The sequence below is a fragment of the Macrosteles quadrilineatus genome, unplaced genomic scaffold, assembly GCF_028750875.1.
Source record: "Macrosteles quadrilineatus isolate MER2022 unplaced genomic scaffold, UCM_ALF_1.0 Scaffold_14__1_contigs__length_3811126, whole genome shotgun sequence".
Lineage (NCBI taxonomy): Eukaryota > Metazoa > Arthropoda > Insecta > Hemiptera > Cicadellidae > Macrosteles > Macrosteles quadrilineatus.
Genome location: NW_026542607.1, coordinates 2,609,133 through 2,621,671, shown reverse-complemented (window position 1 = coordinate 2,621,671; position 12,539 = coordinate 2,609,133). Strand labels below are relative to the sequence as shown.

The window sequence follows — 12,539 nt, the reverse complement described above, 5'->3', positions numbered from 1 at the left end:
AATTGAAACTTATACACGACTCACATCTTTTATTAAAACTCGTCTCAACGAAATAAGAAACATCGTAGATCAACATGTTGAACAAGAAGAAACATTAACAGTTGTGCAACACGAAGCCTTAAAGACTCTCATGCAAGAAACCCAGAATAAGAAAGAAGACTTTGATTCTTATTTTTATCGAATTGTAAGTACATCAAGTGAAGACAGTCCAGCAATCCAGTCAAGTGGTTATATCTTCCGATGGAGCTCTGACAAATAGCTACTCTTCATTACAAACTACAGAAAAAGTACTCACCTTACAATCACAACTCGTTGAATTATTAAAACAAGAATTTTTTAAATTAAAAAAATGTGTTATGAACTCTAAAGACTTGTTAACTTATATTCTTCAGTCTCATAATGAAACTCCAAGGGGTCTTCAAAACTCTGATGATCATAATTTCAACGTATTAGGACTTCAGTGGTCTCCAGCAAACGTATTTAAGTTGTATCCCCAGCAAAGATGGCTTAGGTTCAAAAGCAGAAGTAGAAAAAAGCAACCAGCTGCTATAGCCAGCCTACGACAAACTGTGTTAATGTGTTTTATTCTAAACTAACTGTTGAAGTGAGGACACTTCAAGGCCGGGAGTATGTTAAGTTCTATCACCTAATAATTTTCTTTAGCCTTTATTTAGAACAGCTGATGTTTTAAAAATGATTCAAACTGTATAAATAAATATTATTGATTTCTGTTCTTCTTGAAAACATGACTTATTTTTTTCTCTCTTAATATTTCATTTTTATTCACAAACACTCCACAAACATGGTCCACCATGTTCCACCAAATGTTTCCACCAATGTTTCAAAAATGTTCCAACATGGTCAACCATGTTCCACCAATGTTCCAAAAATGTTCCAACATGTTCCACCATGTGTGGACCATGTTGGAACATTTTTGGAACATTGGTGGAACATGGTGGACCATGTTGGAACATTTTTGGAACATGGTAGAACATGGTGGACCATGTTGGAAATTTTTTGGAATATTGGAAGAACATGGTTGAACATTGGTTGGTGGAACATGGTGGACCATGTTGAAACATTTTTGGAACATTTTTGGAACATTTTTGGAACATGGTCCACCATCTTCCACCAACCAATGTTCAACCATGTTCCACCAATGTTCCAAAAATATTCCAACATGGTCCAGCATGTTCCACCAATGTTCCAAAAATGTTCCAACATGGTCCACCATGTTCCACCAATGTTCCAAAAATGTTCCAACATGGTCCACCATGTTCCACCAATTTTCCAAAAATGTTCCAACATGGTCCACCATGTTCCACCAATGTTCCACCATGTTCCAAAAATGTTCCACCATGTTCCACCAATGTTCCAAAAATGTTCCAACCATGGTGGACCATGTTGGAAATTTTTTTGGAACATGGTGGACCATGTTTGACCCAGCAATGTTCCAAAAATGTTCCAACATGGTCCACCATGTTCCAAAAATGTTCCAAAAATGTTCCAACATGGTCCACTATGTTCCACCAATGTTCCAAAAATGTTCCAACATGGTCCACCATGTCCCACCAATGTTCCAAAAATGTTCCAACCATGGTGGACCATGTTGGAAATTTTTTTGGAACATGGTGGACCATGTTTGGCCCAGCAATGTTCCAAAAATGTTCCAACATGGTCCACCATGTTCCACCAATGTTCCAAAAATGTTCCAACATGGTCCACCATGTTCCACCAATGTTCCAAAAATGTTCCAACATGGTCCACCATGTTCCACCAATGTTCCAAAAATATTCCAACATGGTCCACCATGTTCCACCAATGTTTCAAAAATGTTCCAACATGTTTTACCATGTTCCACCAATGTTCCAAAAATGTTCCAACATGGTCCACCAATGTTCCAAAAATGTTCCAAAATGGTCCACCATGTTCCACCAATTTTTCAAAAATGTTCCAACATGGTCCACTATGTTCCACCAATGTTCCAAAAATGTTCCAACATGGTCCACCATGTTCCACCAATGTTCCAAAAATGTTCCAACATGGTCCACCATGTTTCACTAATGTTCCAACATGTTCTATCATGTTCCTTCAATGTTTCAAAAATGTTCCAACATGGTCCACCATGTTCCACCAATGTTCCAAAAATGTTCCAACATGGTCCACCATGTTCCACCAATGTTCCAAATATGTTCCAACATGTTCTACCATGTTCCACCAATGTTAAAAAAATGTTCCAACATGGTTCACCATGTTCCACCAATGTTCCAAAAATGTTCCAACATGGTCCACCATGTTCCACCAATGTTCTAAAAATGTTCCAACCATGGTGGACCATGTTGGAACATTTTTGGAACATGGTGGACCATGTTTGGCCCAGCAATGTTCCAAAAATGTTCCAACAGGGTCCACCATGTTCCACCAATGTTTAACACTCCAACATTGTTAAGTTCTATCACCTAATAATGTTCTTTAGCCTTTATTTAGAACAGCTGATGTTTTAAAAATGATTCAAACTGTATAAATAAATATTATTGATTTCTGTTCTTCTTGAAAACATGACTTATTTTTTTCTCTCTTAATATTTTATTTTTATTCACAAACACTCCACATTATTTAATGGTCCTTCGATCCAAGATATTACTTAAGCGATTTGGAATATTACACACATCCACTAAACTCTTCTTACATCAATATTTCCGGTAGTCTGTCAATCTAGCTAAATGAATTACTTAAAAAGAAAATGTTGTAGCTGTTTAATCAGAAGGATTAAGAGGGCACTCAAAACAAATTAATTCTTGTCATTAAAGGTGCTTTAAGAAATCTAACTCTAATTAAAAGTAAACCAGTATAACTTAGAGGTGTTTATACTTTTTAATTAAAATGTCAATTCACTAAGGGCTTAGCTTGTTTAAGACCTAGGGATTTAATTATTTGTAATGCTTCATTTATTAGTGCAAGCAATAAAAATATTCAGGTTACATTTAGAGTGGATTCATAGTTAATTTACATTTTAGTTTTGTACAAGTAGAATTTCAATATTCATAAAGGAAAAGAAAGATGAAAACATTTAAAAATAATAGATAAGAAACCAAAAGCAACTGATTATAAAAGGAGCACTAAAGTATTAACAAGGTTCTTCGATTTATTCAGATTTAAATTCCCCAGTGCATTAAGGCACTTTAAGATCATTACTAAGTGTTTTGCAAATCCATCAAGCTGGTCTTGGTCTGGCTAAGTAGCCTGGTTATAATTGCAAATGAACCTCAGTAACCGTTTGGCTAAGCACTATGTAGCCATCTTGATGAGCCCCGATTAGTGTCTGTGGTTGAATTGATTTTGAGACACACCGCTCAGTGTTTACATATTTTCTTAAAGCTTTCATCTGCTTTCCACCATCTCAAACCTTGAATGTATATCTTTACAAGGATTGCTTTCAGGGCAGTGAAAGTCAGTTGAGCGGAGAGATCAAGTTTTATGATATTTGTTTTTAAATAAGAACGTATATAAAATTTCTTATAACGCATATGTAATTTATGTTTCTCAGTTAATGTCAGCTGGTCAAACCACAGTAGGGCCTACTGTCATTTGTTTGTCAATGTTTTCAGTCAATGGTAAAAAATGTGTATCAATAGCATTTTATATAAATAGACAGTTTGCTACTGTATCTTAAAACTGAAATAAATTAATTTATTTGTTTTAGTTTTAATTTAGATTGCATAAAGAAAATGTGTAAAATAGTGTACCTATTTCTTTGTTTACATTTACATTGTTATTCCGTAACCATCACGACCCATAAGAACATAAACCAATAAACCTAATATGTCAAAAAATTTTATCTTAAGTTAGTTTTAAATTACATAAGCATGATCAAATTGAAGTTTTTCTTTACAATCCTTCCCACCATTTGTATAAACATCCTTGGTAAGTTTGGCTTAAATATGTTCAAGCACTATTGTGTTATGATGTAGCAAAGTTTGCATTAAAGTTGATCCCAAAGAGCTTCGCTTCACTCTGTTCAATTAGTTAGAATAGAACATATTTATTTTTACATTATTTAAGTATAAATTACTGTCAACAACATTTATAGTAATGCATATTCCATGTTGGACATGGCACGATCCATTTCCATTTTGAACTTGTTTTCTGTTTTTGAATAAAAGAACTTAGTTTAACAAGCCACTGACATAGTTTGTGCTGGTGTAAAACACGGTTTTATTTTGTCGATTTTGTTTAGTATTCTACATTTACATTTTCAAGAACAATTAATTAAAATTGAACCCTATATACCCTATAATAGCTGTATTATTAGTATTTTTACCTTATAGTTGTTAATATTGTTGATGGATGTATAAAGCCCAAAGCTTATTTTGCCATTTTGTTGAACATAAAGTTTACTAAACTTCCAAGCACAAAAGTTGGAAATAAATGTGATATTAGGTGTTATAAGTTTAAAACAAATCATGAATCAACATAATATTTAAAATAAAAAGTGCAAATAAATAAAACAATGAGAAATATTATAAAAGTTGCTGCTATCACTTGTCTAAAATATTTATCAACTATAATGTCAGCAAATTGTAAATTTAAACTATTCCTTCCTTAGGTATAGGTTAAGTTTGCTTTGAGCATAAGTAAACATGGAATATTGATCAATGTTGTCAATGTTGATCATATTGATTCATTGAGGAAGCTTATGAGGAAATCGCGACATGAAATTGTTAAAAGATTCTTAGAAGATTTTGCTTTGATTGCCACATTTATTATTCTTTGCATACACAATTTTCATACTACTATTTACGTTCTTTAACCGGTGTTATTTAATTTGTTTTACATTTCAATGTTTAATATGTGTCATTAACCTTTTGCTGATTAAATTAAAACAAATTTGTAAGTATTAGTTACCACTTTTTGTTATTTAGTAAGTTCAATGTCATAACAAATATAAAAAATATAAAAAAACTGAAGTTATCAAACATTACAATTAAAAAAATTTACAAACATTTTTTGTTAGCTTTTAAATGTAAAAAAGTGCTGATAAAATTCTTCTGTAGGTAGAAAATAAATGTTTCCCCAGTTTTGTATCAAAATTAAGCTTGGGAATTAAAATTTATAATTTACCAAAAGTAAAAGTAAACTTGTGAATCGAGAAGATAATTGAGGTTCATCCACTTAAGTGAGGAATCCATTGTTCTGAAATTATTAACTTGTTAATGAAGTCAAAACTAATTTACAGGAGTTTGACTTTCAAATTTATTCTATAAAATATTCTGAGTAAATTATATAATATTGATAAGTAATACGCATAAGGGGATGAGATAAATTAGTTTTTTAGACTCATGTATGTTTGTTCTGGAGCTATACTATTGTTTTGTTTATATTTTTAAATTTATTATTCATTATATTACTGGCTCAGCTTTAATTATGTTATTATCAATTATGTTATAATTTAATTATGAAATCCTTAACTTCATTTTTTGTAGGCTGTATTATAATTTTTATCATGTTGTCAAATTTATTCTACAATAATTATTCTTACAAATTTTAGTAATTTTTATCCATACTCATTAAAATATTTATTGCTATTTATTTTACTGTTTTATATATATTTTTTTTAATTTTACGAGGTACGTTTGGAAAGTAAGTTCTGTTTTGAAATGAAACAATAACGGGTATACAGCAAAGAAATTTCTTTTAAAAAATCTACTTTTCTTCCACTATTTTTTGACATAACTCCCGTGATTTTTTTTGGCATTTGTCATTGTGTGGTACAAGATTGAGTATAACCTATTTGTACTACTATATTTTATCATTTTTATTAATTTTTACTATTATTTTTAATTTCATTATATATTTTATTGGTTGATGAAGACTCCCACACAAATTCTCTAAATTTCTCTCAAGAAATATCTACTAGACTCAGTGTTAACTTGTCGTTGAAGTTTCTAGTTGTTCACCAGTTTTACAAGTCAATTAAACTGTCAAAAGTCCCTACACTTTACACATCCAGAGATCCAGGGCAGACTGTATTGACATAGAAAAACTTCTTTTAACATCGAGTAGACAGTTTACTTTGAGAAAATGATCTTACAAAATAAGAATTGCTTAAAAAATTAATTTATTACCAAATAAAAGTTTACTAGACAAAATATTGTATAGAATATAAATTATTTTATTAAATAATGCCTACAAAAAGTAGGTATTTAATTACCAAATAAGAATTACTGGGATATGAGGGCTTATTACAAGGTTGAAATTAGTAAAATATTGGATTAATTACAAAATATTGATTATTCGAAATTTAGGATGTAGGTATCCATAACATGCATAATAGTTGTATTCATAATTCAATAGCTGGTGTCTGATTAATATCATAAAAGGCAAAGAGTTGAATACATTAAGAAGGCTATAGGATACTGCTATTAAGCCATTGAATTTGGATTCTGCTAGTAATTTCTTTACCGATTGTAAAATTTGAACCTGACTTTGATGGGTTTGATTTATTTTATTTTACTTTTTTAACATGTCTCAAAACAGTATTCACTATTTGCACTAAAATGATTCAGGCAATTTAAGTATTGCTTGAGTGGGTTTTTTCATGCATTATCACTTACATTTCATGCCAAGTATAAGATATTTACATAAAATAATTAATTAATTACATTACCAATGACCAATGTAAAATTGTTGTATCTTAAGTAAAATAACAATGAAAATTAATACAAATGTGAATTAATGTCCTTGTTTGAGTGCGCTAATATCAGATAAATTTTTCTCCTTTATTTTGTTGGAAATTTTACAGTATACACTTGAAGCATAAGTAGCAGCTAGTTTAAAAATGAATAATTAATTTGCCAATAAATGTTTTTAAGTTGGTAAAATTACATAAAAACAATAGTAAACATTAGATAATGCAAATGTGCATCACCATGTACCTTACAGAAACATAACTAAACATTTTGGCTTCAGAAAATTTATAGGAAGTGAAATCTATTAGCGAGTATGATTAATCAATCATAAACCATACCCAAAAGAAGAAACTTTTCAACTTCACTTATTATTATAAGTCGTTAAGACACAGAGTTCATCAACAATTAGGTAATATCCAAGAGGCTAATGACTTTTGTAATTTATTAAAATTTAGGAAGAGGGTGAATTAAGAGCAAGAATAAGTCGCTAAGACGTTGTTGTGTTTTCTGTTGTTCCTTGATGTAATTAGCTCCCCTTCATTCTCCTTTTTTCGACTAATGTTCATTTAACTACAATCCATTTCAGGGTTTCAAAGTGGTAATAAAATTAAACCATGATTTATAACTGCCTTTGAATATTCTTTACTCAAAGTACAAGATGGTATAGAAATTCAATGCGATACTTAGAATAAACAAATTCTTACAGTAAGGAGTATGTCAAGTATGTGTTGGTTGTATGCTACCTACAGTTGGTGCTTTTGGCATTATGACATGAATGAGTGTAGTATCATGTATGATCGTGTTCTAATCTTTAGTAGGCCTATGTAAATATATTCTTTTTTTCAGTATTTAAATCACAGTTTAAAAATTGGTTTGATAAGGTTAAAACTTTACTCTCTAGCACTAGTTTTGACCAAAATAATACAGAGCTAAAGATAGTTTGTTTGATAATATCTATTATAATTAAACAAGACTTAAATACTTAACTAGATAAGCTTCATTCCAAAACAGAAAGCAGTTGTCAATAAATATATTGAGTGAAGGTTACGATATTCAAACACCACATGACACCAAAAGCAGTTTTAACATTGTTCTAAAATTCTTTCAATTAAAAAACAAAAAGTTCCATTTTTGTGAAATGCTCACAGTCAGTAGTTTTCAAGATCGCTGCCAACGCCAACCTTTCAACATCAATTCTCCGTTATTCCTTGAGTTAGTATAAAGTATAGAGATTTTCTGCTTAAGATAAGATTTAATTTCTTCGACTCTTTGTCAAGGTAATTTTGTAGCTATGTCAAACTAAAGCAGCGGCTATCACAAACTGCTGACTATCTAAACTCGACCTTATCTACTGCTTCTAACTAATTATGATATACTGTTGACTTTTGGATACTGAATTAGACATCCCATCAATAGGATATTCGGTAGTTCAATTTTTTTTTTTACTTAAGCCAATTTTTTTGACTCAAATATAAGTTACATAGTTGAGTTGACTTAGTTACTCACAAAATGCTACAGTCTAGAATTCTATTTTCCTCCCTTGGTTTTTGTTACTGTGTTATTCCATGTGACAACAATTTTACAGCTTACAATATGTTGTCCTTTAGGTATGGTTTGGTTTAACATTTAACTTTAAAATGTGAACGGAACGTCTAGTTCTACCCATAGTCTACTGAGCTTGTGCTCATCAATGACTCTATTTCAGACGCTGGGGAGACACCGTGGTACTCATCCTTCACAGCTGAGTCGTCAGATGTCTCGTAGCTATTCTCCCTCCACCGTGCCTGCCACCCCTGACCCGTCGTCACCGCTGGAGGACGAGGTGAGACATGTTAAAACAGGTCGAGGCATGTTTTGGTGTACCATGAGTTCAGATAAGTTGAGTCCTGCTACGACTTGTGGAGAGATGTTGAGACATTTTACAATTTGTTAAAATATTTTGAGAGTTGTTGAGTTTCATTAAAACAGTTGTGGCTTGTAGGATGTGTTATGATGTGTTCATACATGTTTAAAACAGTTTCAACAGGCTGAAACATGTTAGGACATGTTGTGATGTATGCATACATGTTGAGACGTGCAATTTGTTTTAAATTATCATTGGGGAAACACGAACATTGGCTCAACCTTGAGGAATATAATTACTACACAATACTGTCCTTGAGACACAATGAATTCAAATGTTGGAAATCAAGCATGATTGTGGTTTGAGAAATTCATGCATAATTAAGTACAATCGTAAGGCAAAAGAGTTCATCTTGGAATGTAGTTTTGCCCAATATCAGTTATAAATAATTTTTCTATCTATTACAAGTTGGAGGCAGCAATTGATACTAGTTAGTAGTTATACTATCCATATAAAAAATGTTACAGTATAATTTCACAACATAGAGGCGAAGGAGCTGATAAGCCTGCCAATCAGATGTAGGTGGAAATAATGTGCCTGTACAGTTTCGGTTATTTGTGATGCAGTTGCAGTGGCGTTGCTTGGTTAAATTCTAGGGGGGGGAGAAGCCTCAAATTTCCCAACTGCTTAACATAGATTTCCCAACTATTTTTTATAAAAAAAAATCAATTTCTGTACTATTTTTAAAAATCTACAAATTATTATACTACACTGCAGTCACACTCAATTCAGTATTTATTAACTTGCATTAACAAAACATAGCTAGTTTTACATGTATACAAAATTACTCAATTCAAAAAACGTCTAAAACTTCTACCAATTCATAATGAAGTTTTATGACTTCAAAAACTTGAATAAGTATTGTTTCAAATCCAAAAAACTTTACAAACCATTGTGGTAGCAGTGTAAAATTTTAGGGATATAAAATAAGCCTAGTACAAATTAGTATAGAAAAACAATATTTTATTACAAAATAATGAAATTACAATACTTTTAGAAGTTGATATTAAGATCAACACTTTAACTTTCATAAAACTTACAACTAGGCCTAAACAAGTTTGTAATGATGAAATATTATTATCAGTGTTGTGAATAATATTATTCTAGCCTAGAAAAGAATAAACCTAAAATAAGACTTGTATAAAATAAAAACGTTCAACTTGGTTGATAATAAACTTATACATACAATAAAAATGTTAACCTTCATCTTCATCAAACTAGAACTTGGACAAAAATCAAACTCAAACGTGAAAGTCAAACATCAAATTTTAGGTTATGTTTTGTCTATTGTCTATGTAGATCTGTTTCAGAGTGATTAGTTGATTCATTTTTGTAAATTCTTAATTAGGAATGATAAATCACTTTTGTAGATTTTTTAGATAATATTCAGAGAATAAATATTTCATTTAGGTTATTAAAAATTAGAGTTTTAAAGGCAATACCGATATACAAAACCTATCTTTAATGTTATTTTAATCTACCTATTAGCAAGTACTCCTGTCAGTAAGCCTGCTCCAAATACTACAAAAAAAGGTATAAAATATAGTTTATTTGACTGACATGAAAAATATTTTTGAACTTCTTGTAAACACTAACAAACAACATAATTGAACTGAAGAGCTACGCCGCTTGCACTTTCAAAATTCAAACTCGCAGTCTCGCAGACGAACCATTCAGAAAATCATCAACACAGGACAGGATCAAGGTAGCCAACATACGTCCAATAAGGAACAAAATTTCTCGTAAACGAAATTCCAACAAACTATACCGCTAATTGGTTAACGATTTCTTAAAATAAGGCGTGTTTAGCCATGGTTTAGCCTAGTTTAATCAAAGTTAAATTAAATCAAAGAAACATCAAGTTTATTCGTCCAAGTCAAAGAAATTTTGATCTTTGATGGATTTTCGCAAATATTTTTAAAATTTATTTAGTTTAAAAATATATTTTTCTTGTATCTGATTTCCCAACTGTCCCAACTCGTGGCAAGGAAATTCCCAACTTTTCTCTTTCCAGGATTCTAGGGGGGGGAGGCTCCCCCCCCTACCCCCCCCAAGACGACGCCCCTGTGCAGTTGTATCACTCACATACATGGTACATAATTTTCAAAATATCCCACACTCTCACATAAGGCATTTTATATTTATTTTGTCACAGAAATGTTTAACAAAACAAGTAGTTAGTTATTGGTACCATATGATCAGTATACATATTATGAAAGTCACATATTGGTATAGGCTACTCCCAATAATATTTCTTGCACAAATAACACATCACTATCTATTAATTATATGTTTCCAATTGGCCTTGATATAGACTACTACCAATTTACCATTGATTTGCGACTGAGTAATTTTCCTGCAACACTTAATTGTCGACTTGAGATTCAAGCTGTCAGAGTCAAGTTTAATCAAAGGATGGTTGATCACGATCAAACTCTGATCAAGTCTAGTTTAACATCTACATCAAAGATCACAGGTACAAGACTAGTCAAACTGGAGCAGAGGATCTAAGGCGTAGTTTTGTCTGAGATTGTATCTCAATAGTAATCAACTACTTTGGAATTTACTCATCATTATGACAATATATCACATTATTATTTTTGTGAAAGTAATTTTATGTTTAAGTCGAGTACATTATGGGTTCATCCCTATGTATGTGTGGGCTTGCTATGAATTGGATATCATCCAAACCATAAAATTCTTCTTGAAACAAATTTAACAAAATAATGATAGTTTAAAATTTGGTCATCAGATCCCTTTTATATCAAATTTTATGTTCACAAAACAATTAAACACTTTTGTCAGCCTTTGGAAAACCAGATTCCTCCCTATATGCAATGTAAAATCAATGATATTATAAACAATCAAACACAAACATTGTCCAAACCGCTGAATTATACTTTAAAAAGTACTGCAAGCTGCAATAATATTAATTTTATTCCACTTACTTTTGGGGGTAAAACACATTAAATGCTACAAAAAAAACTTGCCTACTTGTTTGAAGGAAGTAAGTTTTTGTTGATTCGATTAAAAGACAGGAAGATACTCCTATAATTTTTGTAAAAACATTTTTGGTTAATATTGTTATATATATATTAAGGATGTTGATGTTAGTTAGTATAGCATGAGAATTCCAGGGTAATATGGCCAGGGAAAGTTAATTTAATGCAAAAAGAAGCTTCAGTGAAAACATTGAACAGTAAATCTCACAAATAATATTTCTGCAGGTTTTCTATGACCAGCCCAGTTTAACGGATCCGTCGTCTGCACCTGTCATCACAGCTGACTCAGTAACAGACTCGCCCCATCCTGCAGACAGGTTCACGCCTGCCATTGTACCAGAAGAGGTTCTACCCCAGCAAAGGTGAGTAACCTAAAAGTATATTTAATTGATAAATCTGTGTGAACTTGTTTGTATAAAGCTCATAGAAATTAATTTTCTCGGGTAAGGTAGCTGTATTCCTTTTTCAGAAACACTCCTGACTTTAAGCCATTAAAATGGCTATACCTATTTCAATATATTCATTCTTGGCTTTTGTAGCATCAATTAGGTCGAGTTGAATTTGATTTTAAGATTCTTCCCTGTTTAATGTCCTCCTAACTACTAAAAGTTGTTACTTCATCCTCAATCTAACATCATAACATTTATTTGTTGTTGTAAAAAATTCAATATTTCAAGCTTTTACACCTATATTAAAGAAGCTTTTAAAATTTTAAGTTTTTAATTTATATCTAAAGCAAGGTCCAACTAATAGTACTAAATATTAAAAAATGCAGCATTAAAAACCTACCAACAGTAAAAATGTCAACGTCATATCTTCAAACAGTAACAGAGTGAAGAAATGAGTAAAGCTCTAAAGGATTATCTAAAGTACCCTCTTTCAATGAATCATATTGTTTATTTTAATAATTTCTAGGCCAACCTGGCTACAAACTGCATTATGAGA

At 31.4% G+C, this 12,539-nt stretch overlaps 1 protein-coding gene across 3 annotated transcripts in view; it reads left to right on the top strand.

Moving 5' to 3' along the window:
• Positions 1-12,539, top strand: part of LOC129004987 (inactive rhomboid protein 1-like) — a 278,942-nt gene that overhangs the window by 254,191 nt on the left and 12,212 nt on the right. For all 3 annotated transcript variants that reach the window (XM_054433719.1, XM_054433718.1, XM_054433717.1), the window contains exons 8-9: positions 8,395-8,511; positions 11,820-11,956. In XM_054433719.1, coding sequence (XP_054289694.1) covers positions 8,395-8,511; positions 11,820-11,956 — 254 coding nt within the window. The remainder of the gene's footprint in view (positions 1-8,394; positions 8,512-11,819; positions 11,957-12,539) is intronic.